The sequence below is a fragment of the Suricata suricatta genome, chromosome 3, assembly GCF_006229205.1.
Source record: "Suricata suricatta isolate VVHF042 chromosome 3, meerkat_22Aug2017_6uvM2_HiC, whole genome shotgun sequence".
Taxonomy (NCBI): Eukaryota; Metazoa; Chordata; class Mammalia; order Carnivora; family Herpestidae; genus Suricata; species Suricata suricatta.
In genome coordinates, this window is record NC_043702.1 from 115034030 (window position 1) to 115059684 (window position 25655).

At 38.9% G+C, this 25655-nt stretch overlaps 1 protein-coding gene across 12 annotated transcripts in view; it reads left to right on the forward strand.

Moving 5' to 3' along the window:
* The window catches only part of CDC42BPA (CDC42 binding protein kinase alpha), a 293765-nt gene that overhangs the window by 227655 nt on the left and 40455 nt on the right, over window positions 1-25655 (forward strand). For 4 of the 12 annotated variants that reach the window (XM_029934874.1, XM_029934879.1, XM_029934881.1 and 1 more), the window contains 4 exons: window positions 1726-1802; window positions 2871-2918; window positions 9628-9666; window positions 20752-20835. In XM_029934874.1, coding sequence (XP_029790734.1) covers window positions 1726-1802; window positions 2871-2918; window positions 9628-9666; window positions 20752-20835 — 248 coding nt within the window. The remainder of the gene's footprint in view (window positions 1-1725; window positions 1803-2870; window positions 2919-9627; window positions 9667-20751; window positions 20836-25655) is intronic. The other 8 variants (XM_029934877.1, XM_029934882.1, XM_029934886.1 and 5 more) reach the window with 4 other exon arrangements.

The window sequence follows — 25655 nt, forward strand, 5'->3', positions numbered from 1 at the left end:
TGCATCAGCACTTCTGTATCCCCTGGGTAAATCCCTAGTAGTGCTATTGCTGGGTCATAAGGGAGTTCTATGGATAGTTTTTTGAGGAACCTCCACACTGTTTTCCAGAGCGGCTGTACCAGTTTACATTCCCACCAACAGTGTAGGAGGGTTATAGGCAGTTATTAGAAATCAGTTGTCCTGACAAAGTCAGCATTCCTGACTGAATAAAAGGCCAAGTAACTGCTTTATGTCATGCTTACATTATGTTATTCTTCCCTCTGACTTCCCCATCCTGGGACACACACTGATGTAAAAGCTAGTTGGGTCTCTGCATCTGCCTTGAAAATTGTGGAGGAAAGAAAGGGTATCACGTGAAGGATGGACATGAAAAAACCATGAACAGTAGCAGACATTCAATACACTTTTGTTGATGGAATTTCCTAGTGGACAAGAAAGGAAGGAACCCAGAAAAAGCGAATGAGGAATTCAGATTGAGCACAAGGCTTCTCACCGAAGTGAGACTCAGGCTGGTTTTCAGACATGAATGGTGGAAGGGTGCCGCATTATTTAGGGAGAAGAAAGAGAATGTATAGGACAAGGAGGACTTGTGGCCCTGAAAGCAGCCTATATAGAAAAGACACTGTGCAGAGCATGACTCTGGTGTCACCGATGGTGTCACGTTTAGCCTGGACGTAAACTTGCATAAGAAATAAGTTCATCACGTTGCTTTAGGAAAGCATGTTAGCCTGTCCCTTTTACTTGGATTTTGAGCATTGTAGAATAACCAGCTTCCACTTTATGTTGTAACATAATGAACTCTACTACTTAAATCGTATAATGTGATATTCTGTATCACAGAGGCAGGGATTTTTTTTCTGCTGTGTTTACGAGTATATCCCAGTATCAAGACAAGGTTTGGCACGTGAAGGGCTCTCAATAAATACGCACTGATTGGGTGAATTTCTAAACATAGTGCCTCATCCGGCATCCGCAGTGTATTATTAGAGATCAGTGTGAAAACCACACAAACAAATAAATGTAATTTCTTAAGGATATGGAACTCAAAACTGTGTGTTGGATTGTTTCCACTTTTTTCTTGCTGATATTTATCATTGCCTGTCTATTTTAAGAATTATCTTAGAAATTATGCATTTCAAGTTAATGTCATAGCAAAGAAATGTGCAGAAACTTTTAAGACTTCATCTGAGAAAACCAAGGGTTTGAGTTCCTCATTTTGTCAATGAAACAATACCTGAAAATTGGATTGAGGCTTTGACATGAGATTTTTCATAACTGAACACATTGGTGTTATCACCACATTATTTTCTTACAAGAGATCATGTATATTAGTGTGTACTGTAGGTCTGGAAACAATGTTTCAAAACAGAAGCCTTGTTTAGGGATATATTAGCTTAGGAAAAACAGATATAACCATATTTTAAAGATTTCTCTCAACTCTATTATGACGTAACATGTTGCTAATAAGGTACTCTGAGGGAAAAGAAAGAAATTCGAGAACTCAAGTAAGTCAGGAAACAAGTGTGTCATAGAGACTGATAATAACGGTTGAGTGATATTTCAAGAAACACCAATAGTCTTTGAAATGTAGAGCTAATAGGATTGAATAGCCTTAAAATATGGTAGTTTGTCAACAGCTCTTAACCGACTCAGACAGGAAAGGTTATCCGTGAGAATTAATTAAATTGTTCTAGTTTTAAAAAAAAGTTGCTGCTTGTCTTCTAGGTATAGAGCACCGAGACTCACGGCATTCTTTCTTGGCATTTTTGAATACGCCTACCGATGGTGCGGATCAACTCGAAGTAAGTACTGACCTGCTCAAGTATTCTGAACCACTAGGTTCAGATCCACTTTGTGATTTCAAATTCACTGACAGTGAAACGGTTTTCTTGCTTCCCACAGAAGAGGACCTAGAATCTTCTATAAACAAAAACATATTAAGAGAGGAATATGTTCTCTCTTCTTATGGAAACTGCAATCCCATTTGTATTTAAGAAAAATCTGTGGAAGGTCTAAATATAAGAGTCATAAGATTTAAAAGAAATTTCATCCCTTCTCCTGAGAAACAATAAATGCAGAACAAATCCTAACTTTTGAAATAATGTTGACACTTTTGTTTTTGCTCCCAAGCACAGAGCCACAATTAAAAAACAAAAACAAACAAACAAACAAAAAAACAGTGAAAAAGGTCAAAGCTCACTATAGAGCAATGCTGGTTCTAGCTCCAAATTCAGGTTTTTTTAGGAGTTTACAATAGGAATATTTTTTGTTCCAACCATTATGTAGAGTGTTTTAGGAAGATTCCATAATAATGAAATAGTGTCAGTATGACTGTCATTCTTTGGTGCTTAAATTCTTTTCTGGGGGAAAAATTTATAAAGTATATTTTTGTCTCAGAAAATTTAAGTTAGTGATTATATCTCTTTTAAACAAGTAATCCTGTATCTTTGTGCAGAGCACTGTTCTAGGTGCTGGAGAGAAAGTAGTGGCCAAATAGACCAAGCCCTGCTCTCAGAGAGGTCACGTTCCAGTGGGAATAATTAGAGGCAAAGAGAGTCCGTTGCTCACTTCTCAAGTGCTTCATTTAATTTGCTTATTAATGATCTGCCATGCACTTTGTTTTATTACATTTTGGGTACAATATACACATTTCATTGCTTTGGGAAAAGGAAAAGAATTACTCTTTAAAAAGTAATTACTGGATTTCTAAACTTCTTGAGAAAGTGACAATGACCGCTTTTCTCATTTGTTTGTTTGAATTAATGTCATTTGCCTTTCAATTGTTTTACAAAATTTTTGATTTCTTATTTGTTCTTATTAAACTGCTTCATCCATATTTTCTATTTTTTATTGCTGTATTCGTTAAATAGGATTCCTTTTCTTCTTCCTCATCTTCACTGATTGAGTTTTTGGATGACGTAAGTCTTTTATTTTCACACCATTAGTGATTTGAATTGAAAAGTTTCACCTAGTAATGCATTCAGTTTTAGAAATATCACACCTGGTAATTTATTTGTGAGACAAAATTTGCTTCTTTCTTATCTGAAATAACACAAAGAGTTTATCTCTATTAGACATCAGAAAGTGAATATGTACTTTGAAAAATGTTTTGGCCATCAGAGAATTTGTATTCCCTTTCTTTGCAACAATTCTGAACACTGGAATGTTTGATTATTGTTACTATGTGGATAAATATATAAAAGTGCTCATTTTTCTTTTTCACTTCTGTTTCACATTCCCCTTTTCAGCATTTTGCTCTTTCTTACGTTAGTTAGAAGTAAACATCTGGTAGTAAAATCAGAAAAAGTGATGTTTTATTAAATCTTTCAATAGATTTTATTGTGACATAGTAATTGAGGACAAATCAATTTTTAATGCTGACCAAATTTCTCTTCTCATATGGAAAGTGATTTTAATGCACTGTAAGTTGCATTATCATTTTCTATCCTAATAATTCTGTAGATTTGATAATTTAGAAGTCTCTAATGTCATTCACTCTCTTTACTGAAATACCACCTGTCCGTATTCTCCCTGTTCCACATTAAATAGCACAAAAATCCCAGTCATAAAGCATTTTAATGTCTTGTTGAACATTTAACCTGTCTAGAAACTGGGAAGTAAAATGGGTTTATTTGCAGATGTTCTGCATAGAACTGGTTTTTAAACCTGGGGCAATCTTTATGTTTTATTTTTTGTGTTTTGTTAAACATAATTCTTACATTCAGAAGAGTACTTTGCATAATTTCCCACTCTTGATGTAGGTTTAAAAAATTTTTTTAACTGATTTTTTTCCTGCCTTCGAAATATCATACCAAAATGTACTATTTTCCATTCTAAATGGAAACTATTTCGTTATTCTTGAGATGGTCCTACAGTGTGATAGAGAACTCTCTTGATGTACAACAGTATTTCATGTTATCTTCTGTATATTTTACTGAACTAAAATATTCTAGATGCTTTTCCATAGAAAATATCATTCACTTGAACGAAAGTGGCAAGGAAGTTTGAATAAATTCTTTTAATTAAGGTTCCTTTTGCTAAAAAACCATTTCCTTTTTTTTTAATTTTCTTTTTAACATTTATTCATTTTTGAGAGAGAGAGAGAGAGAGAGAGAGAGAGAGAGAGCATGAGCAGGAGAGGGGCAGAGAGAGCAAGAGACACAGAATCCAAAGACAGGCTCCAGGCTCCGAGCTAGCTGTCAGCACAGAGCCCGACGTGGGGCTCGAACTCACGAGCCATGAGGTCATGACCTGAACCGGACACTTAATCGACTGAACCCCCCAGGCACCCCTCCATTTTTTCTCCTTAACTCTTCTCCACACACCTCCCTTCCCTCCCCCACAAAGCTCTGGATGGAAAACACCGGAGGCGGGTGTCCTGTGGCAGACAGACCTCCCCTGGCCTCCGCCCTGCCCACCGCCACCTGGGTGTAGTGAGGAAACGTCCCATGTTCAAGTTCCTCCAGGAGAACTTTCTTGTCCTGCCCCACCAGTGCTCAGCCTGAGCCCAGTCCACACATACAACTGAATTTTAAGAGTCTCATGCTCTACCGACTGAGCTAGCCGGGCAGTTTACAACTGAATTTTAAACCGGCACCAAGAAACTCCTGTTAGAAAGTGAAAAGGACAGGAGTTCACATGGTGAATGTTCCAGATCCAGGCGCCAGCGCTTAGAGAGCGTTGTCTTTCCCTCGTTTGCTCCTTCTAGCTTAGCGGTGAAGCCCATGAGGGGACTCAAGTCCTGTCCCCACCACTTGCCAGGTGTGTGACTGGGAGCAAGTTACCCAGCCTTCCTGCGCCCCAGTCTGCTTCTCAGAAGGACAGCGGTGATAGCAGGACGTTTGGGAACTTAAGGCAGTGGCATATGTAATGCCCTTGCCCTGCTGTTTCTTTACTCATCGTGGGCCATTCACCTCCCGACCTGGGTTCCCCTTCGCTTCCTTTCTTGTCCAGGAATCCGGTGTCGCCTGAATGTTGCCTTAGCCCTCTAGCCACCTTTCCCACCTCCTGCCAGCACAGGTCACCGCGCTTTCTCCCTGAATTGTCATGTCACGTCACCACTGCACGGTCCTTTTCACGTGTCAGGGGCAAAGACAGCAGTCAGATCCCACTTTAAAACAGTTTGTATTCTTCATATTTTATGGCATAAAGCTCTGTTTCTGGTTGATAAGTATGACCTGAGTCCTCCTTCATTCCATCCTTGAGGCCGTGGTAGGACGAGGGTTTGAAAAATGGTATCCAGTCCCCGGCACACTTGTGTCCAGCCGCCAGGATACGAGGTGTTAAACCCAAGTTCAGTTTGCATTTCTCATCTTAAGGAGCAGAATGAATCGTGATTGTTCTTTGTGCCCACGCCTCTCAGATTGTTGGGGGAGGGGTGCCCCCTGCAGGGAGCAGACCCTGACCCTGAACTAAGGTCATTCTTTTCTGATGTCTGTCTCAGAAATGGGTCACACTGCGGACCTGGGATTTGAATTGCAGCTGGAACTTGTAGGGTGAGGAAGGGACAGAGCCAAGACTGAGCAGGATGGCAGAGAGCAAGTTTTCTCTGGTGTCCATGCACCGTTGACCTTCTCCATCTGCTCACTATGCCCTAGCGACCTCGTACTGCCCTCTGGTTTCTTTTTAGAATCAAACCACCAGTCCCTCCCCACTTCCAGAATCACCAGTGATGTCCTTACATTCAAAATTGAAGTGAATGCTAGAATTTGGGGTAGTATGCGAAGGCACTCAGGGCAGTCGGTTCCCCTTTAAGTCACCCAGTTTAGACAAGTCTTTCTGCCTGAGCAGAGTTTCTAGGAAGAGCAGCCTTGACAGAACAGAAATGTAAATAATTCCTCCTTTCCCTCTGATTGAGGGATTGAGGCCACACCTACTTCTTTGACTCCAGAGAACTCCGGTGGTGGGGCTTTCTTACGTGTGGAGTCATGAACTTCTGAAAGAAAAGAAAGAAAAGAAAAATACTCAGGCCTTGCTTTTAACCGCTATTTATCACCGCATTCTCCCATTAGTAAACTGGGCAGTCTTCTGTCCCATTAGTGAAGTTTCTGGACCCTCAGTCTTCGGAGGAATAGGGAAGTGGCCGTAATGGGGTACGACATTGTTCAGGGCAGATAAAAGGGGGTTTAATTAACGTTCAAAGAAACAGATGTTACTCTGACCACTTGGTCTCTTGGGTCAGATGTTCCCGTGTGTGGTGAGACACGAGTGAAGGCAGTGGAAGCGACACTGGGATAACCTCCTCTTTCCTGTCAACCCCACACCCAAGTCCTAGGCCGCTTGGGGTGACTCCATACTAGGCACAACCTCGTCCTCCAGGTGCCAAACAGGCTGAGGGGCCGGTGGAGCTCAGCAGCTCGGCCCTCCCCTCGTCTGCTCGCTGCGTCGCAGGCGCAAGAAGTCCAGGGATGACCAGACCTCGCTTACAAACTTCCTATCCTGTTTAGTGCATTTTCTTCTTTTCAAACGAACCAAAATTAATACTTGGCTTAACTATATTAAAGGCAATACTAATTATGGTCATATAAATGAGCCATGTGTTCATTGTATTTGGTAAACAGATTGTCATTGGTGAAATCTATGCCAGGTAGGTTTTGAGTTCTGTTAAACTACAATGCTACACTCTGTTCATTTGGGCCAAGTTCACAAAAAAAAAAAAAAAATGGGAATTGCCCATTTACCTGGCAAATGAGAATTTGCCAACTTGCCTTTTGGAGGCTGAGTAGACCAAGAAATTAAAGGTCGAACATAAAGGAACAGAGTTCATACCGACAGTCCAACCGTCTGGTCCTCACTAATCCTATTTTCTTGTATCCTGGAAAATTCCAAGAAGCCAGCAGTCAGAGAGTATTGGCAAGCTAGTTCTTCTCTTCCTCATTTTGGCCTCATATTAAAATCTTGCTAAGATGTCCTAAAATATTTAATTTCAGCCCTGGCTCTTAGCTTCCTTCATTCATCTCTTGCCTTTAGTGATCTCTTGTCTCTCCCTGGTTTCTTAAGTATTCTTTCATAATGAGTCACAGATCTGAGGCTCAGCCACATGGCATTAGCTTTATGTGGGGAAAGTTGATCATCCATGAGAGTCCATGGAAGGCAGAATTTTAAAACCTACAGAAAGATCTTTTAATCCTATGACCCAGATTAGGCCTCGGTCCTTCTAGGAAATTCCAACATTCCTGATATTTCTTCCTAAGATTCTTTTTTAAAAAACTTCCATCCACATATTAAATACAACCCAACTTGAAACTGATGTTTCAGGAGATTGTCCTATGCAGCCCTTCCCTAACTTGGGCAGTCTTGTGTCTGGATGATAGATGGAAGAGCTGTATCATATCCATACGTGGAGGCGGCCCCGAGGGAAAGACTGTCCAGGCTTTCACTCTTCAGTCTCCTGTTTTTAAAAGACCTTAGCAGTTCATTAACTGAATCTCAAAACCTGTTTGCCAAATTACGTGTCTATAAGATAAAGTACTTCTTTTGGTATCTGCTTGCGTTGCTTCCTCCCATGATTAGCCTGAACATTACAGTGGCGACTGAGAGATGTAGGTGTAAAAGGCCTACTTTTAAAGGGTATGTGATTGCATATGAAGACAACACACTGGCCTGCAGGGTTCCCGTGCCATGAGACCAGTTTTCACTGTTTGTAGGAAACCGTGGTTGTACATGAGTGCATGGAAGAGAGCGTGTAGTATGCGTTCCTGTAATTGTATCATGAGGAAGCAATCTGATTTCCCCTTCTCTGTTGAAAATAGAAAAACAGCCATCTGATTTCTGGGTAGCCTTTTGGGAAGAACAGTATCCCCATGATTTAGTATCATCATGAGCTTTATACAGTGCCGGCTTAGACCATGTGTTGTCCTTTGCTTACAAAGATGGCGTTGAGAGGCATTCTGACTTCCCTTTAGTGTAGTGCAGTATATTCACTTTGAGCCAGTCAGGCATTTTTTTCCTGGATTCAGCACACACCCGACTCTGCTCTAGAAGCATAGGGATAGCCAGAAAATGAAGGATTCTCCATGTTAAACATTCTAGCACTTTCCACATGGTGTAGTACTATACTTTGTACAGTGGGAACTCCTGAGATCAATCGGCTGGAGAAGTAGATGGCAAAATGCTTATCGTCTTGGTACAAAAAAATCCATAATTTCCTACTCCCCATGTCAGAGGTGACAGGTGCCATAAGAAACATTTTGGTTAAGTATTGCAGCATTTCAGAATCCTTATGAAGGATTTTTAAATTGATAGGTTTTATTGTGATAAGCATATTACAGTATTTCTTGCCTTTAAGAATCTGAGTCTGATGGAAAAACCACACACATAAATAAATAATTATCATACGATTGGAAGAAGCACAATAATAAAAGGTATGGACTGTATATCATAGTATAAAGGAGAGATAGGTGACTGAACTAGGCGGCTGCAGAAAGACCTTTTGAAGGAAGGCTTTTCAGGAAGGTGCCTGAGTGGGGTCCTTGCCGACATGATATGGTCTGCAGCATGCAGGAGGAAGGTGTGCTAGTTACACACAGGGCAAAGAAATGAAAACTTGCTTGAGAACCTGCAGGCCTTCTAATCCAGGTTTGCTGTTAACTCTTTGGTATGCAGCATTCAAATCCATACCCACTTCCAGTTTCCTGGAAAGAAATAGTTGTTCTTGTTTAGCCATCTGCCAGAGTTAAAAATATACCACCGATAATCTGGAACATTGCTTCTTACCCTTCCAAGTTTTCTCTGGAATGTTTTGTAGTTCTTGTAGACACAGTTTATAAACTCCCTCCTCTAGGCCCCCATGCAAATACCATATGTCCTGCCTTTGGCCTCCCAAAAACCTCTGATACCGCACGAGGCCCACTGTTGAGGGTGTGGTGTCGTCCCCAGCTTATAGATCCCTGACCCTTGCGAACCGTCAGTAAATGTGAGGTTCACCTGAACACAAGAAATCGCCAGAGGTCGAGGTGGTTTATGGTTATGCTCTGCTGCTAGCACTTCACAGAGTTATGGAGGCTTGGGGAGGAACTCTGATGCAATTACTACCTACTTACTGTTATTGTGGTTTTTCCCTAATTACTGAATCTTTAATGTCAGAAAGGTGAAGGTCCCTTTTGACATAAGCCTGATATCTAGCCAGGACGGGCAGTATTGTTGAAGTAACTTTTTGTTTTCATTCATGAGCAGTAATTCCAAAGACCCAATTTAGCTCTTACCATTTGAGAGAATCATCTTTGAAAACAGAGTTTGGTGGGGAAAAGACCAGCTCGTTAAATATTTTATTAAATGCTGACTGGCACTAAATCAGAATTATTTGGATCCTTTTTGTTCTCCTGTTTCCTGTTGCTGCTTCCAACCCCCACAGGAAAGAAATCGCCGTCACTTGATGGAATGTCATCTCACGGGTCACTGCGCAGGGTCCAATGAAAAAGTGTTACTGTCATCTTAGCCCGAGTCTGAGCAACCGTTTCTCTGCTGTCCTATCCTCCAGTTTTTCCTGAAAATCTATGTACTTTCAGCCTATCAGAAAATATGTCTTTACCTGTATGTTGATATATTTTGTCTGTTACTACAGCGGTAGCCGTCGAGAGTCGTGTGTGAGTATTTGTAACGTGTAGTATTCTCCTTTCTTTGTTGAAGCGCCCTCCGTCCTGCACTCCAGCTAGCAAAGGCAGACGTGTAAGAAACCCACGCACCGTGTGTCCCCACCCCGCCCCACCCCGCCCGTCTCTTACGCTCTTTGCCTGTGGTTGCAGAACACGCTAACATCCTCGTGATGTATGACTCCCTCCTACTGCATGCCTCGTGCGCTGCTCCCGCTACTGCCTTTCTGTCTTTTCCTTTTTGTCTTTTTCTTTTCTTTTTTTTGGCTTTGGCCGTAAAGCTTTAGGAATGTTCCTATACATTGCAGTAACCAAATGACTCAAATTACAAGGTATCCTTTTCAATTTTATTAGTGAGGAAAGTGATCCTAAAGTACATTATCCAAATCAATCACCTACAGAGTAAGTGAGTTTCTCAATAAGAATCTGATATAAGCAGTGATGTAGAGATTTCCTAGAGACTTGAATTATGTAGGAAAAAACTTGATAATTCATATTATGCAGAATTCAAAAGAATTTGGGACAAGTTACAGATCTTACTGACTATAGTTTTATGTAAATCCATTTAGTGAAAATCTGTGGATTTTTCTTAATGTAGTTCAAAGCAGTGTCCCTAAATATCATATTTATAGATTTGAGGCAATAGTGTTAATAGTGAATTGTTTATATTCTAAGATAACTCCAAGATTTTTAAAAACATTGTGACATTCTGTGTTGATAACCAGCTATAAGCGTCATCCTGTGCCAAGGCTGGCTCAGGGTTTCTCAGGAATAAATGGGCTAAGCCACTACCTCTGTCCTGCAAGAGTCTGATATGCCCGGAGTGGGGGATGTATTTGTAGAAAGGTCTCAGTTTTCCTAAGCCAGCGTCTACCCCAACGTCATTATACACAACACACACTCTCTCTAGTTGAAGAGCAGTAGGCAGCTGATGTTTGCTCTGGTTTTCATATGTGATGTAAAAGAGTAACATTAAAAAGGAATATCTGTGGTAGATAGAAGTTTTTAAACTTGCACCTGTTGGGCTTCATAATCATTGGTATTGGTCAACACCTTAAATACAGAATTCTTGAAAATTCTTGGACTCGGGAAGAGCTAGATCATGGAATTCTCTGGTTTATGGAGAACATGGGAAATAGTAGGGCAGCGCGATTAACCCTCCTAGAGCAAACAGTTGTTTAGTAGTGAATAAGTTCAGATACCAGTGGTGTGGCCAATGTGACTTCTACTCATACTTCATCGAGCAATGAAGTTTTTGAAGAGATTGCTGGTTCAACTGATTTTCTTATTATCTTGACATTTATGGAGCTAAAACTGTTGGGTGCTTGGATCTATCAGATTAATCTTAAGAGTATGTGTTAAGTGTATCATATAACCTCCAGAAAGGAAGACCAACCTGTTGTGTGCCCAATGATATTAGGTTCAAATCATCAGCCTGTGAATTGACTGAATGTTTAACTAGTTTTTCTTTAATACGGTTATAATTCAGAGAGATTTTATTTTGCTGCTTAAATACAGATTATATCTCACTTGCCTTGCAGACTTCTAGGGGCCCTGACCCAGAACACTTCTGTGAATCTTGGAATAGGGAGAGATTTTTGAGGGAAATAGCTGTTACAGGGTTCCTATTATTCAGTCTGTGTCTTCATCCTAGAGGATGTAAGTAAGCTGCACTGACTAGAGCCTATACTGACTAGTTCTGTGTGATTTTTTAAATGCAGAGGTGACAGGCTTAATAGTCGCTTCCCAGGCTTTCTCCAGTTTTTCCGTGGTTATGTATCTGGAAAATTAAAAAACCACCTCTGAAAAGTGGTGATGTCTAGTCTGGAGCCATTCACCAGACCCATAGAAACATCATGACGGCACAGTGAGGGGCCCAGTGGTCCTGGGAAACAGCGGCGTGTTACCGAAGGGACACAGATCGTTACCATTCCTCACAGTGGCCTTGAATTCCAACAGTGACGTACAATTTTGTTACAGCCTGTGTTTTTAGACAAGCAATATGTAATACTTCTATAAATTTAAAATTCTTTTGACTGTTAAATGTCGTAAGAGTGAGGTATTACAATTTAAGGTTTACTGGACTTTTATTTCCAGTGTGCTAGAAAACCCCATTTTTTATAAGTGGTGTTATTCAGTTAAGCCTAGTATAAGAAAGATTTGTTACTAGTACTGTTACTAATGCCTGAACATACATGGTTATGGAAAGGTCCACAGTGTTTCCATTAAGAGAAGCATTACATTTTAGAGTATTCCTTCAGAGTTTAGAACAGACTTTCAAGAGCTAACATGTAGCTGAACTTTCTGTTTTCTGAAAACATTTGTAAAGTCTCCAGAGTAGCTATTCAAATCAATGTATTGAAAATAATGAGTAATTTTCATAGAGTACCACGTTACAGTGTTTGTAATTAGGAAGGTTCACTTACTAGTCATAACCTTCAGTAACTTACTATTTGCTTTAGGATGATAAAATATTTTTGTTTCCCATGATATAGTATTTCCATAATACTATTTTTATCATAAGTTCAATTAACAAATATAATCACATCACTGAAGTTTGAGGTTATAAAGTGTTTCTGAATACAGAAAATTGGATTAGTTGGCCACTTTGTTTCCAAAATCTTTCTAGCTAAAGGATGAAGAAAAATGATGATAATTGGGTTTTTCTGTTAACTTAAGAGTTTTATAATACCAGCGCTAAACAAAATGTTAGATGTAAGCTATTTTTTTTAAATCTGAATCAAATCCATAGCAAATCTTGGTGTCTTTTAAGTTTAAAACCAGGTTTCTTATGAGAATGTTTTGCTTTTTGTATCTGTTCAAATCTGTAATTATTTTTGGAGTAGAAAAGGCCCATTGATACATAGTCAAGATGAGTTGGTTTAGTTGTTTTTATTATTTATCAGAAAACCATCCTGCGTAATTTGAGGACTTCAACTAAAAAAACAGATCTGATCCTAAGCGGGAGAAAAAAACTTCGCTGTTTTACTGCACTGCTCTAAAAATAGATTTTGTCGATCAAATGTAGAGAAATCCTAATCGATTCAGGAAACATTATGGACTTTTTTTTTTTTAATAATGGACTTATTTTTTTATTTTTGAGAGAGAATGCAAGCAGGGGAGGAACAGAGAGAGAGAGGGAGGCACAGAATCCGAAACAGGCTCCAGGCTCTGAGCTGTCAGCACAGAGCCTGATGCAGGGCTCGAATTCATGAACCACAAGAGCATTACCTGAGCCAAAGTCAGATGCTCAACCAACTGAGCCTCCCAGGCTTCCCCATTATGGACTTTCTACATGGCAGTGTTACATATTGTGGACGATACTCATTGTTTTCTTTTTTTTTCCCCCAAACAGCCGAGTAATAGGTGGAAATGACATTGGAGAATACTGGATGTTTCTGTTACTTGTTCATCAAAACAACTCCTGGAAGTATATTTACTTAGAAAAGAGAATTAGTTACTGGGAAAAAAAAAAAACAAAAAAATCACATTTATACAAAGATAGTCCTCTTTTTTTTTTTTTTTTTTTTTTGGAGACTGTAGCTTAGAAATATTGAGTGAATTGCTTATACTATTCAGTTAAGAATTATTTCCAAGATCTTTCTCCAGATAATATCAGAAGGTGCTGTCCAGTCAACATAGCTATTTATTGTTTTTCACCATCTTCTCCTTTTTATCATTCCTTCTGCCCATAAACCTAATTGTTGAATTATGATATCTCTGCTCTTGGTGTGTATCATATTTATCAGCTTTTCCTGCATTATTAATTCAAGTCATTGCTTACATTGCATGCTATCCAGTTTTTCAAAACAGAGACTTTAACTTCCATGGTTTAAGTATATTATTAATGATTGTGTTATAACCATGATAATGGCTCAGAAGATAACAGAATTGATATGCTGATAATCAGTTGCTTTGCCACCATGTTTTATCTGAATCATTGCCAGTTAATTATCAAATTAATTTTAGGCTTTCTGCAAAGTCAGCCTTACAGTTATTGAGTATTCTGAACATTTAGTTAAAATTAATTGCTTTTTAGTGGATAGAATCATTAACTATAAATGTATTGGTATAAATGTATTGGTAGTTATAGATAAAAATAGCATCTCAAGAAGCCATACCTATTGTTAATAATGAACACTTTGATATAAAAAAATACATTACTATTAAACCTCTTTTGAGATTACTGGCAGTAATCCAGAAAGGAAATGAAATACATAAATCTATTCATCTAATTGGAATTTGCTTCAATAGCTTTTAGAAGATCTGGGAAATAACTTTTGTAGTTTAATATTCAAAACGTTATTGCTGTGAGTTTATTCATCTGTACCAAACCTTGTTCCTTATCTTTCCTAAGAAGCACACTTATGAAAAAGTATAAGTGGTAATTCTTAAGCTTCACTTATACATTCCTGTTTTTTAAAAAATAAAAGGATCATCAAATAGTATAGTAGTTCAACTTTTTAAATATACTTAATGTCATCTCAAAATATTACTCAAATATTTTTACTTATTTTAAATTTTTTAAAATAAGAACTCCCTTGATTTTGTTTAATCCCTGGAATTTATTTTTATTTTAAGAGCATATATATCTGCAAAAAGCAGGTATGGCAATTTTCATTATTCTACACTATTAGAATTGGTATTTCCCCTTTTGAATAACCAGTTTTTACCTTGTGCAGCTGAGAAAATAATTTTAAAATCTCTTCTCATTCCTGTTGTTTTCTTTTTTACCTATAAGTAAAAATTGTGAGGAGACAGACTTTTTATAAGTGACAGTAATTCTAACGAGGGGCCAAGAGGTACATACTTAAAGCCTCAAGCATTCCATCGGAGCCACTTACTTCTGTCATCACAGATGAAACTCTGAAAGCATCATTTTCCCTTTGTTCAGTGTCACACTGTCATAATGTCACGTTTTCACAGGGTCGTGAAACATGATGGTAAGTGTTTCAAGGACTGACTCGGCCGGAGGCAGGGGGATCGATTTTTAGGTGTGAGGGATTCTGTGACATACACCTCCCCCTGGGCCCGTATGAGAGAATGTGAGGTACCCCCGACCCCCAGGGCACATACGACAGAATGGCTGAAGGCAGTGGGCTCTGATCCCAGCACAGGAAAGTGTGGGTCCCCAGGCCTCCTGCTACAGGGGCCCCCGGCTTGTTCTTCCAATCACACTTTGGTGTGACAGCTCAGAAACTTCAGTTTTCTTAAGATGACCCGGTTTTTGTTTTTTTTTTTACACTTAGCAAAGCCTCTTCTCGGACACTAAAACTTTAAGAGAGGGGCAGGCACCTGGGTGCCTCACGCGGTTAAACGTCCAGCTCTTCAGCTCCGGTCCTGATCTCATGATTACGTGAGTTTGAGCCCCGCCTCAGGCTCCGCGCACCAGGACTGCTTTACTTATCCATTCTGTTTTCATTGAACCCCTTCCCCCCTGGGCTCTTATTCAGCTTGCAATTGTATAATCTTATGGAAACTAAGGAGGAGGAGATTTTCACAAAGTAGGACCTTCTGTCTTATTTCCAGCCCAGGTTTATAGTCCAGATCAGTGATTTAAAAGGAATACCTTCTCCATGACCGTCCCTGAGTAAATTTGTGAACTGGCCAGAAGTTGTCTACAAGTGTCATTTTCTTCTTTCTTTTGCTCTCCTCTTCCTGGTCAAAGTTCACCGTAAGGAGAAAAAGAGAATATGACTCAGGCTCCATTTTCATTAAGGCCTGGAGTACCTTTACTGTGGAGATGCCTCTGGTACAACAGAAAGAACTCTGACTTTGAAGGCGAGGGGTGAGGTTCAGGCCTGGGGTTCCCTCTTCAGAAGACGTACTAGCTTTCTGCCATTGGCTGCATCACACCCTGTGAGCTGGTGTATGGCTGGATGCCTCCATCTGAGTGGCCCAGTTTTTAAACTATTGGAACACTTTCCTAGCTGAGAAGCACATATTTACAGTCTTGAAGCTGATTATTCTTTTTTTTTTCCAAATGTTTTTTATTTATTTTTGAGAGACAGAGACAGTGTTAGCAGGGGAAGGTCAGAGAGAGAGGGAGACACAGAATCTGAAGCAGGTTCCAGGCTCTGAGCTAGCTGTCAGTACAGAGCCTGATACAGGGCTCGAACCTACAAACTGTGAGATCATGACCTGAGCCGAAGCTGGACACTTAACTGACTGAGCCTCCCAGGTGCCCTGATTGTTCTTTTTATTGATTGGCAGCTTCTGGTCTAAGCATTGTCCTTGCTGTACAACGCCTTGGAAACCAATTCCCTAACCTCTTTTCCAAACTGCTTTCATTGCCTTTCCCTTGAAACATGCAATCCTGGTAAATCTGAAAATAGCCCAACAGAACCAGTCATTGATCAGTAATGCCCCGTGAGATCTTTCATGCTCCATTTTAACCCAAAGCCTTTTGAGTCTCCAAAAATACTTGGCTTAAAGGAGTATAAGTGCTGGCATTTCTACTGGCGCAGAATAAGGCAGCATCACCTGCGGTGACAGACACAAAGCTGATAAATGAGGTTCCTTTTCCTGCAAGGAATGCCCAAGAGAGGACCAGATTTCATTCTTACAGAGGGCAGAATTATCTCGAATCTGCAGGCCGTGCCTCTGTTACGTCCTCTGGACTTGTTCACGTGTAAGATTTACTTTGTGAGACACGAATATTTCATGGGGACACAGTAGAGAACATAGAGTAGAGACCAGTGCGCAGAGTGAGAGGCCAGCAGTGAAGATGGGAGCAGCTGGGCATCTGCTGCTGCCTTTCCCTCTGTTCACAGTAAGGGGGGCGGTCCGCCTTCTGTGGAGTGATGCGTCCTTGAGGCGAATTTTCAGGCTGAAGTTCATTGTTCTCTCTTCCCCCGAGAAATGTTACCATGATCATGCCTTACAGATCATGCCTTGCAGCTAGGAGCTGCACACTGTTTGAAAGTGATTTCTTGCGTTTTTGTGTTTGACTTATCTTCCTAGACCTATCCCGTTGAGAACACACATGTATGGAATGCGAACGTCAAGGTTTACAGCCAGTCAAGGTCCACATCTCCTTCCACATCTAGTGAAACCGAGCCAGTGAAGGTGCTTCACCGGAGCAGTCTTGCCCCCCAGCCTTTCCCTTGTTGTCAGGAAAGAGGGACTCAGAAACAAGTGAAATCTGACTCCTCCTTGGAGCAAATATTCTCTGTGCTAAGTCACAATCTGTTGGATTAAGTGCATTATTATAATGTAAATAGGACTGTAAAACAAAAGCAGAAAACTGTCCTTCCAGGTTCAACCTAAAACAGACAAATATTTATTAAATAATAAAGGTAGTCTTTACACTAAGTAAAGGACTCTCAAACGGAGGGCAGAGTTCTCTAAATTTCGGAATTATCAGATGGGAACCTCGGAGGCACCTGGCAGTATCAGTGGCCGTTCTCGTATTTTAATTCTTACGATCTAACAAGATATGTGTAACTGCCGCTTCAGAAGTAGAGTTTAAGATGGAACTTGCCAGTGCCAACCACTGAGCCGTGGATTCTGGCTGTGTATTAAGTCAGCAGTAGGCAGTCAGCTAAAGCCTGCCTTTCAGTAGAACAAAACCAGTGGTTAATGTTTTAAGCAGCCAGCTGGCCAGTTTTCTCAGCAGAGGTCATTTCCCAACGAGCTGCAAGGCCGTTGTGCCTCCATTGGTGAAGTTTGGGCTGTCCGCTCTGTGTGTGGCTCTGCCGTCGCTCCTTTGCTCCCCATGTCCTCCTGGAGACACGTGTCTAGCATTCAGTAGAAGCAGACAGTCCACGTGGGAAAGCTGTCTGAAATGAAGTGGGAGCTGTAGTTTGAGTCTGAGTTGGTTTTTTCCAACCCTGTGGAAGACGACCTCAAACTGCTTAAGTGGATGACACTCTGCCTTTTTTTTTAAAAATGACTTTTGATTTTATATATTCCGACTGTTGAAAAGTTCAAGCATAAAGAGAATAAGAAACACCCCTGTAACCATCACCACAGGTGTAGCAGATGTGGACATTTTGCCCTGCTCTTTTCCGATTTCTATTCAAAGGAAGAAAATATTCCAGGCGGTTGAAACACCCTCCCTACCCTTTCTCCTTTCTCAGACACATCTAAAGACCCTGACATTGACATACTTCCTCTTCATTGGTTTTGTGTTTTACTTCATTTGTATCCAGAAACCACACATGAAAACATTTGCTTTATGTTTGTGTTTTACACAAAGGCTATCTGTATCTCCCTGTAACCACTTTCATTCAACATGATGCTTTTGAACTTTACTCCTGCAGATAACGTGTCCATTTAGTCCACTCATTATAACCGTAACGTCATATTTCATTGTATGAATAGACTGCAACCATTTATGCATTCTCCTGTTGTTAGCAATTTAGGATATTTAATAATATCCTATTACTTGGATATCTATTTCCAGTTTGTGTTATCACAGTCACTGCTCAAAGTGAACATTCAGGTAGTTGTCTGCTTTTGCAAATGGGCGTATGTTTAGCATATGTACCTGGAAGTTGAATTATTGGATTGTGTGGTATATGCACTTTCAACTTTAACTAAATTTTGCCAAATTATGTTCCATGGTGGTTGAACCAGTTTTCACTCCCACCAGCCATGTGTGAAAGTTCCCTTTTTCCCACATCCTCACTAACCCTTGGTAGTGTCAGACATTAACTTTTGCCTATTTGATGGGTATGGAGTGGCATTTTTATTCTTAATTTACATTTCTCTGACCTTAAGTGTTAATTCACCATCATTTTATATGTTTATTGACCACTGGTGATTTGCTCTTTGTGTCTCCTGTCTATTTTTCTATTGAATTGTTTCTTCCTTTGGTTTTGTACCTGTTCTTTATGTAATCTGGATACTAATCCTTAGCGGCTTATATGCACTGCAAATTCTTCCTTCCTGTCTGTGGCTTATTTGAAAATTTTATCTAGTATCTTTTTGACTTGCAACAGTGTTTACTTTAAAGTAGTCTTATATATATCCATCTTTTCCTCTATGACTCCTGTTTGTTTATGCATTTCTAAAGCAATTCTGCCCTGTGCAGCATTTATAAAAGTTTCCTTCCATATTTTTTCTAAAAGTTTAAAATTTTTTATTTTACATGTTTAGGACCTTAAACTGAGATTGATTGTTAACAAATTATGTGAAACGAGGTTCTGTTTTTCTCACGGGCACCTGGGTGGCTCAGTCAGTTAAGTATCCTATTCTTGATTTTGGCTCAGGTCATACATGATCTCATGGTTTGTGAGATCGAGCCCTGCATCTGATTCTGCACTGACAGCACAGAGCCTGCTTGGGCTTCTCTCTCTCCCTCTCTCTGCCGCTTCCCCACTTGTTCATGTTCTGTCTCCTCTCTGTCTCAAAATAAACTTTAAATAAATAACTGAATCTATTTTTCTAATATGAACAACTAACTCTTTTATATTGTCCCCATTGATTGTAAAACTCTCTCTGCTTTATATAAACAGATCCGTTTGGGGGTTCTTCTCTTCTGTTGTTCTTTGGGATTTTGATTTTTGGAGGGGGGTTTATCCTCGCACCAGCATCACATTGTCTTAATCACTGTAACCCTGAAGTAATACACCTAGTATGGTCAGCCACTCCGACCCACCTTATTCTTCTTCCTTTTCTTTTTTGACTCTTTACTTTTACATATGACTTTTACAGTCAGCTTGCCACATTCCATTTGGGGCTTTTGATTGTCATTGCGTTGAATTTGTAGATTTATCTGAGGAGAATTGACATCTTTGTGATTGGGTCTTTCCATCTTTTAACATGATATACATATCATTTAGATATTCTTTTATATCCATCAGTAAAGTTTCATTATTTTCTTCATTAGTTGACTTATTATTGCTTGTTAGATTTGTTCCTAGATGTAGGGACCTTAAAGATTTTGTTGCTAACTGTGAATGCGATCTCTTTAAATATGTATTCTTTTTTGGCACTGCTTGTGTTCATGAACTCTGTTAATCTTGTCCCCACCCTTCTCTCCTTTTTGTTCACAACCCCATTTGGACTTTCTGTATAAATTCTAATGTCAAGTTCATTTCCTATTGTTTTTTATTAACTTTTATATAGGTATTTAGTGTTCTTTTCTTTTATTTGTAATAAGATTTTACCTTTTTAAACATGAATTCATAAATAGGGTTCAAAACTTTTTCAAGCTACTTAAAGGTAAATTAAATTTAAATTAAAGCTTACCTCACAATTAAGCAGAAAATTCTGAGAAACTCAATTCCATTCTAAGGTTATAAGGCATATAAAATATTCTGTTTAGATAGTAACAACGACAGAGAGAGACTATCGATTTTTCTCTTAATGTTTTAGAATATTCTGTAACTTTATTCAAAGCTAGCTTTTTCCTCTTGTCTGCTTGCGTAGCATCCTAAAGTGGAGTAATTCTTCGTGCCCCCACCTTTTTTTTTTAATACTTTGCTATTTGGGTGATGTTTCTTTTCCAGTAAAGTCACTGGTTCCTTTCATTAAAAGAAATATCTTACACTAATACCCTATATAATAAAATAGGACTTTTAACTTTTAAATATATATGTTAAGGTCTGAATTCCAGTAATATTAGTCTGGTTACCTTCTTTGGAAATTGATTTCTGCTCAAAATCCTGTTAATTAGTCTCTCTCTCGCTCACTCTTTCTTTCTCCTTCTACGCACATGTGCACGCGCACACACACACACACACACACACTCGCTGAATTGTGTTCCATTGTGTATGTAACATACATTCTGTATATAGAAGTTAGTAGTTAAAAGACTTTAAATATTTTGCTTATAAGTCCTGCTTTTAAAAACTCAAGCTTTTAAGAATTACTGGAGCATTTTCAGATGAGCTTGAAAATTAATATCCTCATTTTTATGTAGACTACATGCTGTGCTGTTTTTGTTTTCTTCTGTGGGTGCTCTTTTCTAAATCATTTCTTTTTAAATCTCCAGACAAATATTTTTTTTTTGCTAATTGAGCACTTATTTCATTTGTAGACATTGCAGGCTGAAATTTAAATTATCAACACTATGAGAATTTTAGCTTCGTTGAGACATTTTTGCTTTATTGATGTTTTGCTTGGCTTTCTTTACTTTGATTTCTTTTTAGAGATGTGTGAAATAGATGGAGTGTTTCATGATCTTTATTTCCTCTTTTGCCCCCGGATTCAGCCTGTAGACAGCACTCCACTTCCTGTTCACACACCCACCTTAAGGAAGAAGGGATGTCCTGGCTCAACGGGCCTTCCAGCTAAGGTACTCAGCCTCGATACCTGCATGACGTATTCTGGGGGAAATAATGGGTTTCTTCTGCGTTTTGTGTTTGTTCATTTGTCCTACTGGTTTCCTCACAATAACAAACATAAAAGCTTGAAAAGAAAAGAAACCGTATACGAATGGAAATAATCACCACCGGGAAAGGTAGGAAGAGTGTTGCAGAACTTGTTTTCTTTTTATTCCACCTTTTCTCACTCATTTTACAATTTTAATCTAAATGAAAAGTGATAGAAGTCAAAAAGGGGAGGGCTGGACTGGAGTGCATGATTTGGTCGGTTTTATTTATTTTGCAATAAAGCCTGACAAGTGGAATTTTGTGCCTTTCCTTTTTTAGAATTTCTGAGTTTTTGAAAGATTTCTGTTTCTGAAGTATATTCTCCTTTTTTAGTTTATGCTGTTAAAGTTTTTTTCAAATCCATTTTGGGCACTAACAAACTGAAGGGGAAATAACTGATGAAACATTTTTTTCAAAATCCCAAACCATTTTTATTATTAATTGTTCTCATTGTAAAATATAAAACCTGGAATATGTAGTAGGGGAGAAACGGACAACTTAAATATGCCACACACACAGCATTCGCTTGCACTCAAATGCATTTTTGATCAAGGAGAAAGACTGATCTTCAGAAGAACGCTGGGTTGTGTTTTGCTAGTTCTTTGGGGTTCACACTTCCTTTTTAATATGCAGTCTCATTTAAAAATTGTTTTTAATATTTATTTTTGAGAGAGATGGAGGGGCGCCTGGGTGGCTCAGTTGGTTAAGCCTCCCACTTTGGCTCAGGTCAGATCTCACGTTTGTGGGTTCGAGCCCCGTGTCAGGCTCTGTGCTGACAGCTAGCTCAGAGCCTGGAGCCTGCTTCAGATTCTGTGTCTCCCTCTCTCTCTGACCCTCCCCCTCTCGTGCTCTGTTTCTTCTGTATCAAAAATAAATAAAACATTAAAAAAATTAAAAAAAAAAAAAAGGGAGACGGAGCATGAGAGGGGGAGGGGCAGAGAGTGAGGGAGACACAGACTTCAAAGCAGGCTCTGGGCTCTAGCCCAACGCAGGGCTTGAACTCATGAACTGAGATCACGACCTGAGCCTAAGTTGGATGCCTAACTAACTGAGCCCCCAGGTACCCTTCTAAGTATTTTCTTTTAATATCTACTATTAAAGTTAGAAACACAATTAACAAACAAAGTAAATGTATAATTGAACCATAATTCAAGAATGTTTGGGGTTCTAGAAAACAGATTGGCATTTGTTACTTTATCTGGCATAGTTAGTTCATGTAGGTAATACAACAAATGGAAATTTCTGATAAATGAGATTTTTGCTTCTATACTTGCTCTCTCTTTGTGATCTCCTTGCTTCCATCTTCACAAATTGAACATCTTTCAGTCTGTTACTATAAGGAGCAGTGCTTAAAGTACACACTGTAAAGATAACATTAAGTTGAGGTCACTCATGAAAGAATCTAAGGTTGAAGTTGACAAACTACCGAGACAGGGGAATGTTTAGTGAACAATTCAGGTGAATTACTATTTTTTCATTCTATTTGATGTAACTATGACTGAAGTATTGATCATGGTAGAACATGAAGATTTCATTGCTTATCTCAAGTTCCTACCAAGAAATTCTAGTAGTTGGAAAACTTAAATGACCTCCCTCCCCAGAATGTAAAACTTGGATGAACCAGAGAATGAGACAAGTTGATGAATCTGAAAAGCTAATGAGATACTCAGAAGTATAACTGGTATAAAAGAAAAACAATCTGCATAACGTAACGCTAGATAAAACAAATTTTGAGACCATAATATGAATTTAAAATAAATAGGCACAATGCATATCTCAAAGAGGTTAATAATTTTTTAAAAAGGAAGTACATTGGTAACATGAAGCGGGATAAGACAGCTCTGAAGAAAAATAATTTGCAAGTGCTTGCGTGAAAATACAACTACTGACATGAAGTCCTCAGCAGGGAGCCTTAGTGGAGGGAAGAGACTGGATATAGCAGAAGACTGGCTAGCGAGGTGGAAGATGAGAGGGATCATGTAGGACAATACGTGACAAATAGCTTCAGCGTCTCTGTGATAGGACTTTTCAAGGAGAAAGTAAAAAATAGAGAGTTAGAAGTACTGGAAGAAATATAAATCACCTAAGATTTTCCAGTAATGGCAGATGAAAAACCTCATATCGAAATACATCATTATGTGCTAAAGAGAAGATTTTTTTAAAACTCACACTTAGACACTTATAGTAAAATTTAAGGATACCCTAGATCAAAAGAAAATTCTAAAAAACTTTCAGAGAGAGCAAATTGTAAAGGAAAATGAACTCGATATCAGACTTCTCAATAGCAACATTAAATGCAAGCAAATAATTAAGGTATCTGTTCAAAGTGTTGAAGGAAAAGAACAGTGAGCTCTAAACTCTTAACCCAGAGATAATATCATGTAATTATGAGGGGAAGTTAAAAATGTATTATGTGTACAAGAACTTAGTAAGTTTATTATCGAAAAAAAAAAACCTTTTTGAAAACACTTTTGTATACATTAAAAACAAACTACTGGAAAGGAAATTAAGTAAATAATCCTGTTTACAATTGCATGGAAAAGAATTACAAACCTAGGAATAAACTTAATGGGGGAGGTAGATCTGTTCACTGAGAACTATTGGACATTAAGGAAAAAAATTAAAAAGACACCAATAAATGGAAAAATATTCTGTGTTCATGGATCAGAGGAATTAATGTGGTTAAAGTGTCTTTAGTACATGAAGAAATCTATTGATTCAATACAATGCAATTCCAACAGTATTTTTCACGGAAATAAAACAGTGCTACAGTTTGTATGGAACCACAAAAGACCCCTGAATAACCAAACAATCTTGAGAAAGAAAAGACTGGAAGTATCATCCTTCCTGATTTCAGACTGTGTTACAAAACCATAGTAACCAAAATGGTATGGTACTAGCGTGAAAACAGAAACAGATCAGTGGAATAGGATAGAGAGCTCAGAAATAAATATGTATATGCCTGTTTATTGAACATACATATGATCAATTAATTTATGACAAAGGCACCAAAAATAGACAATGGGGAAAGAATCATCTCTTTAGGAAATGATACTGGGAAAACTGGACAGTTACATCAAAAGAATGAAACTGGACCACTTTCTTACACCATACACAAAAATCAATTCAAAATGGATTAAAAACTTGAACATAAGACCTGAAACCATGAAACTCCTAGAAGAAAACAATCTCCCTGAGGGTTGGGCTTAGCAGTGATTTTTTGGATTCAATACCAAAAGCAAAGACAATGAAACAAAAGCAAGTCAGTAAGTGGAACTGCATCAAACTAAAAAACTTCTTTGCCCAGCAAAGAAAACCATGACCAACATGAAAAGAGAACCTAGAGAAAGAGAGGCAATATTTGTAAATAATGCATCTGGTAAGGGGTTGATACCCTTAATACAAGAGAATTCCTACAACCCAATAGCAAAAACCAAAAACATAATCCAGTTGAAAGATGGGCAGAGGACCTGAATCGACATTTTCCCAAAGCAGATACACAAATAAATGGCCAAAAGACACATAAAATGGTGTTCGACGTCACTAATCATCAAGGAAATACAAATCAAAATGACAGTGAGCTATCTCCTCATGCCTGTTAGGATGGCTATCATGCAAAAGACAAGAGATACCAGGAGTTGGTGAGGACACGGAGAAAAAGGAGCCCTTGTGCACTGTTAGTGGGAATGTAAATTGGTGGAAAACAGCATGGAGGTTCCTCATACAATTAAAAATAGAAGTACCATGCGGTCCGACAGTTCCATCTCAGGGTATTTGTCTGAAGTAAACAAAAGAGATACCTGCACCCGCATATTCAGTGCAGCATTATTTACAGGAGTCAAAACGTGAGGATAATCTAAGTGTCCATTGACAGATGAATGGATTAAATAAAATGTGTGCACGTGCACAGCAGAATATTACACAGCTGTAGGAAAAAGGAAAGTCTTATAATCTGTGACAACATGACATGGATGGCCTTCAGGGGCATTTTGCTAAGTGAAAAAAGTCTGAGAAACACAAATACTGTATGATCTCACTTACATATAGAATCTTAAAAATTTGAACTCAACAGAAATGGAGAACATACTGGTTGCCAGAGGTTAGGTTGGGAAATTCAGGAAATGGAAGAAGGAGGTCAAAAGGTACAGACTTCCAGTTTTAAGTAAGTTCTGGGGATGGATGGAAAGCATGGGACTGTAGTTAACAACATTGTATATTTGAAACTTGCTAAGAAAGTAGATCTTAAACATTCTTCTCACAAGAAAAAATAATTGCAACTCTATGAGGTGATGTGATGGATGTTAATGTATGGTCATCATTTTGCATTATATACATACACCGCGCCATTGTGGAACATACCTTAAATTGATCGTGTTTTGTCAGTCATATCTCAGTAAAACCGGAAGACAGAAAAGTAAGTATTCTTGGAGGAAGTACTCCATCAAAAAAAGGTATAAAGCCACAAGGCCACTGTGAGAGATTTGTGAAATAGGGTGCATAGGTATCTCAGGAACTTTGCTGTGGTCTGTAAGCACAAGGACCCTCGCCCAGCAAAAACCAAAGAGAAAGGAAATACAGATTCAGAGGAGTCCAGAATTACGCTCTAGACACACACAGTGGAGGTGAGTATAAGGATCAGATGAGGTGAACACAGGCTTTTGTCTCTCCTGGGGAAGCGCTGCAGAGACAGCATAGCATGGCAGTTACCATGGCAGGTTCCCAGCAGGACCTCCGCTCCATCACA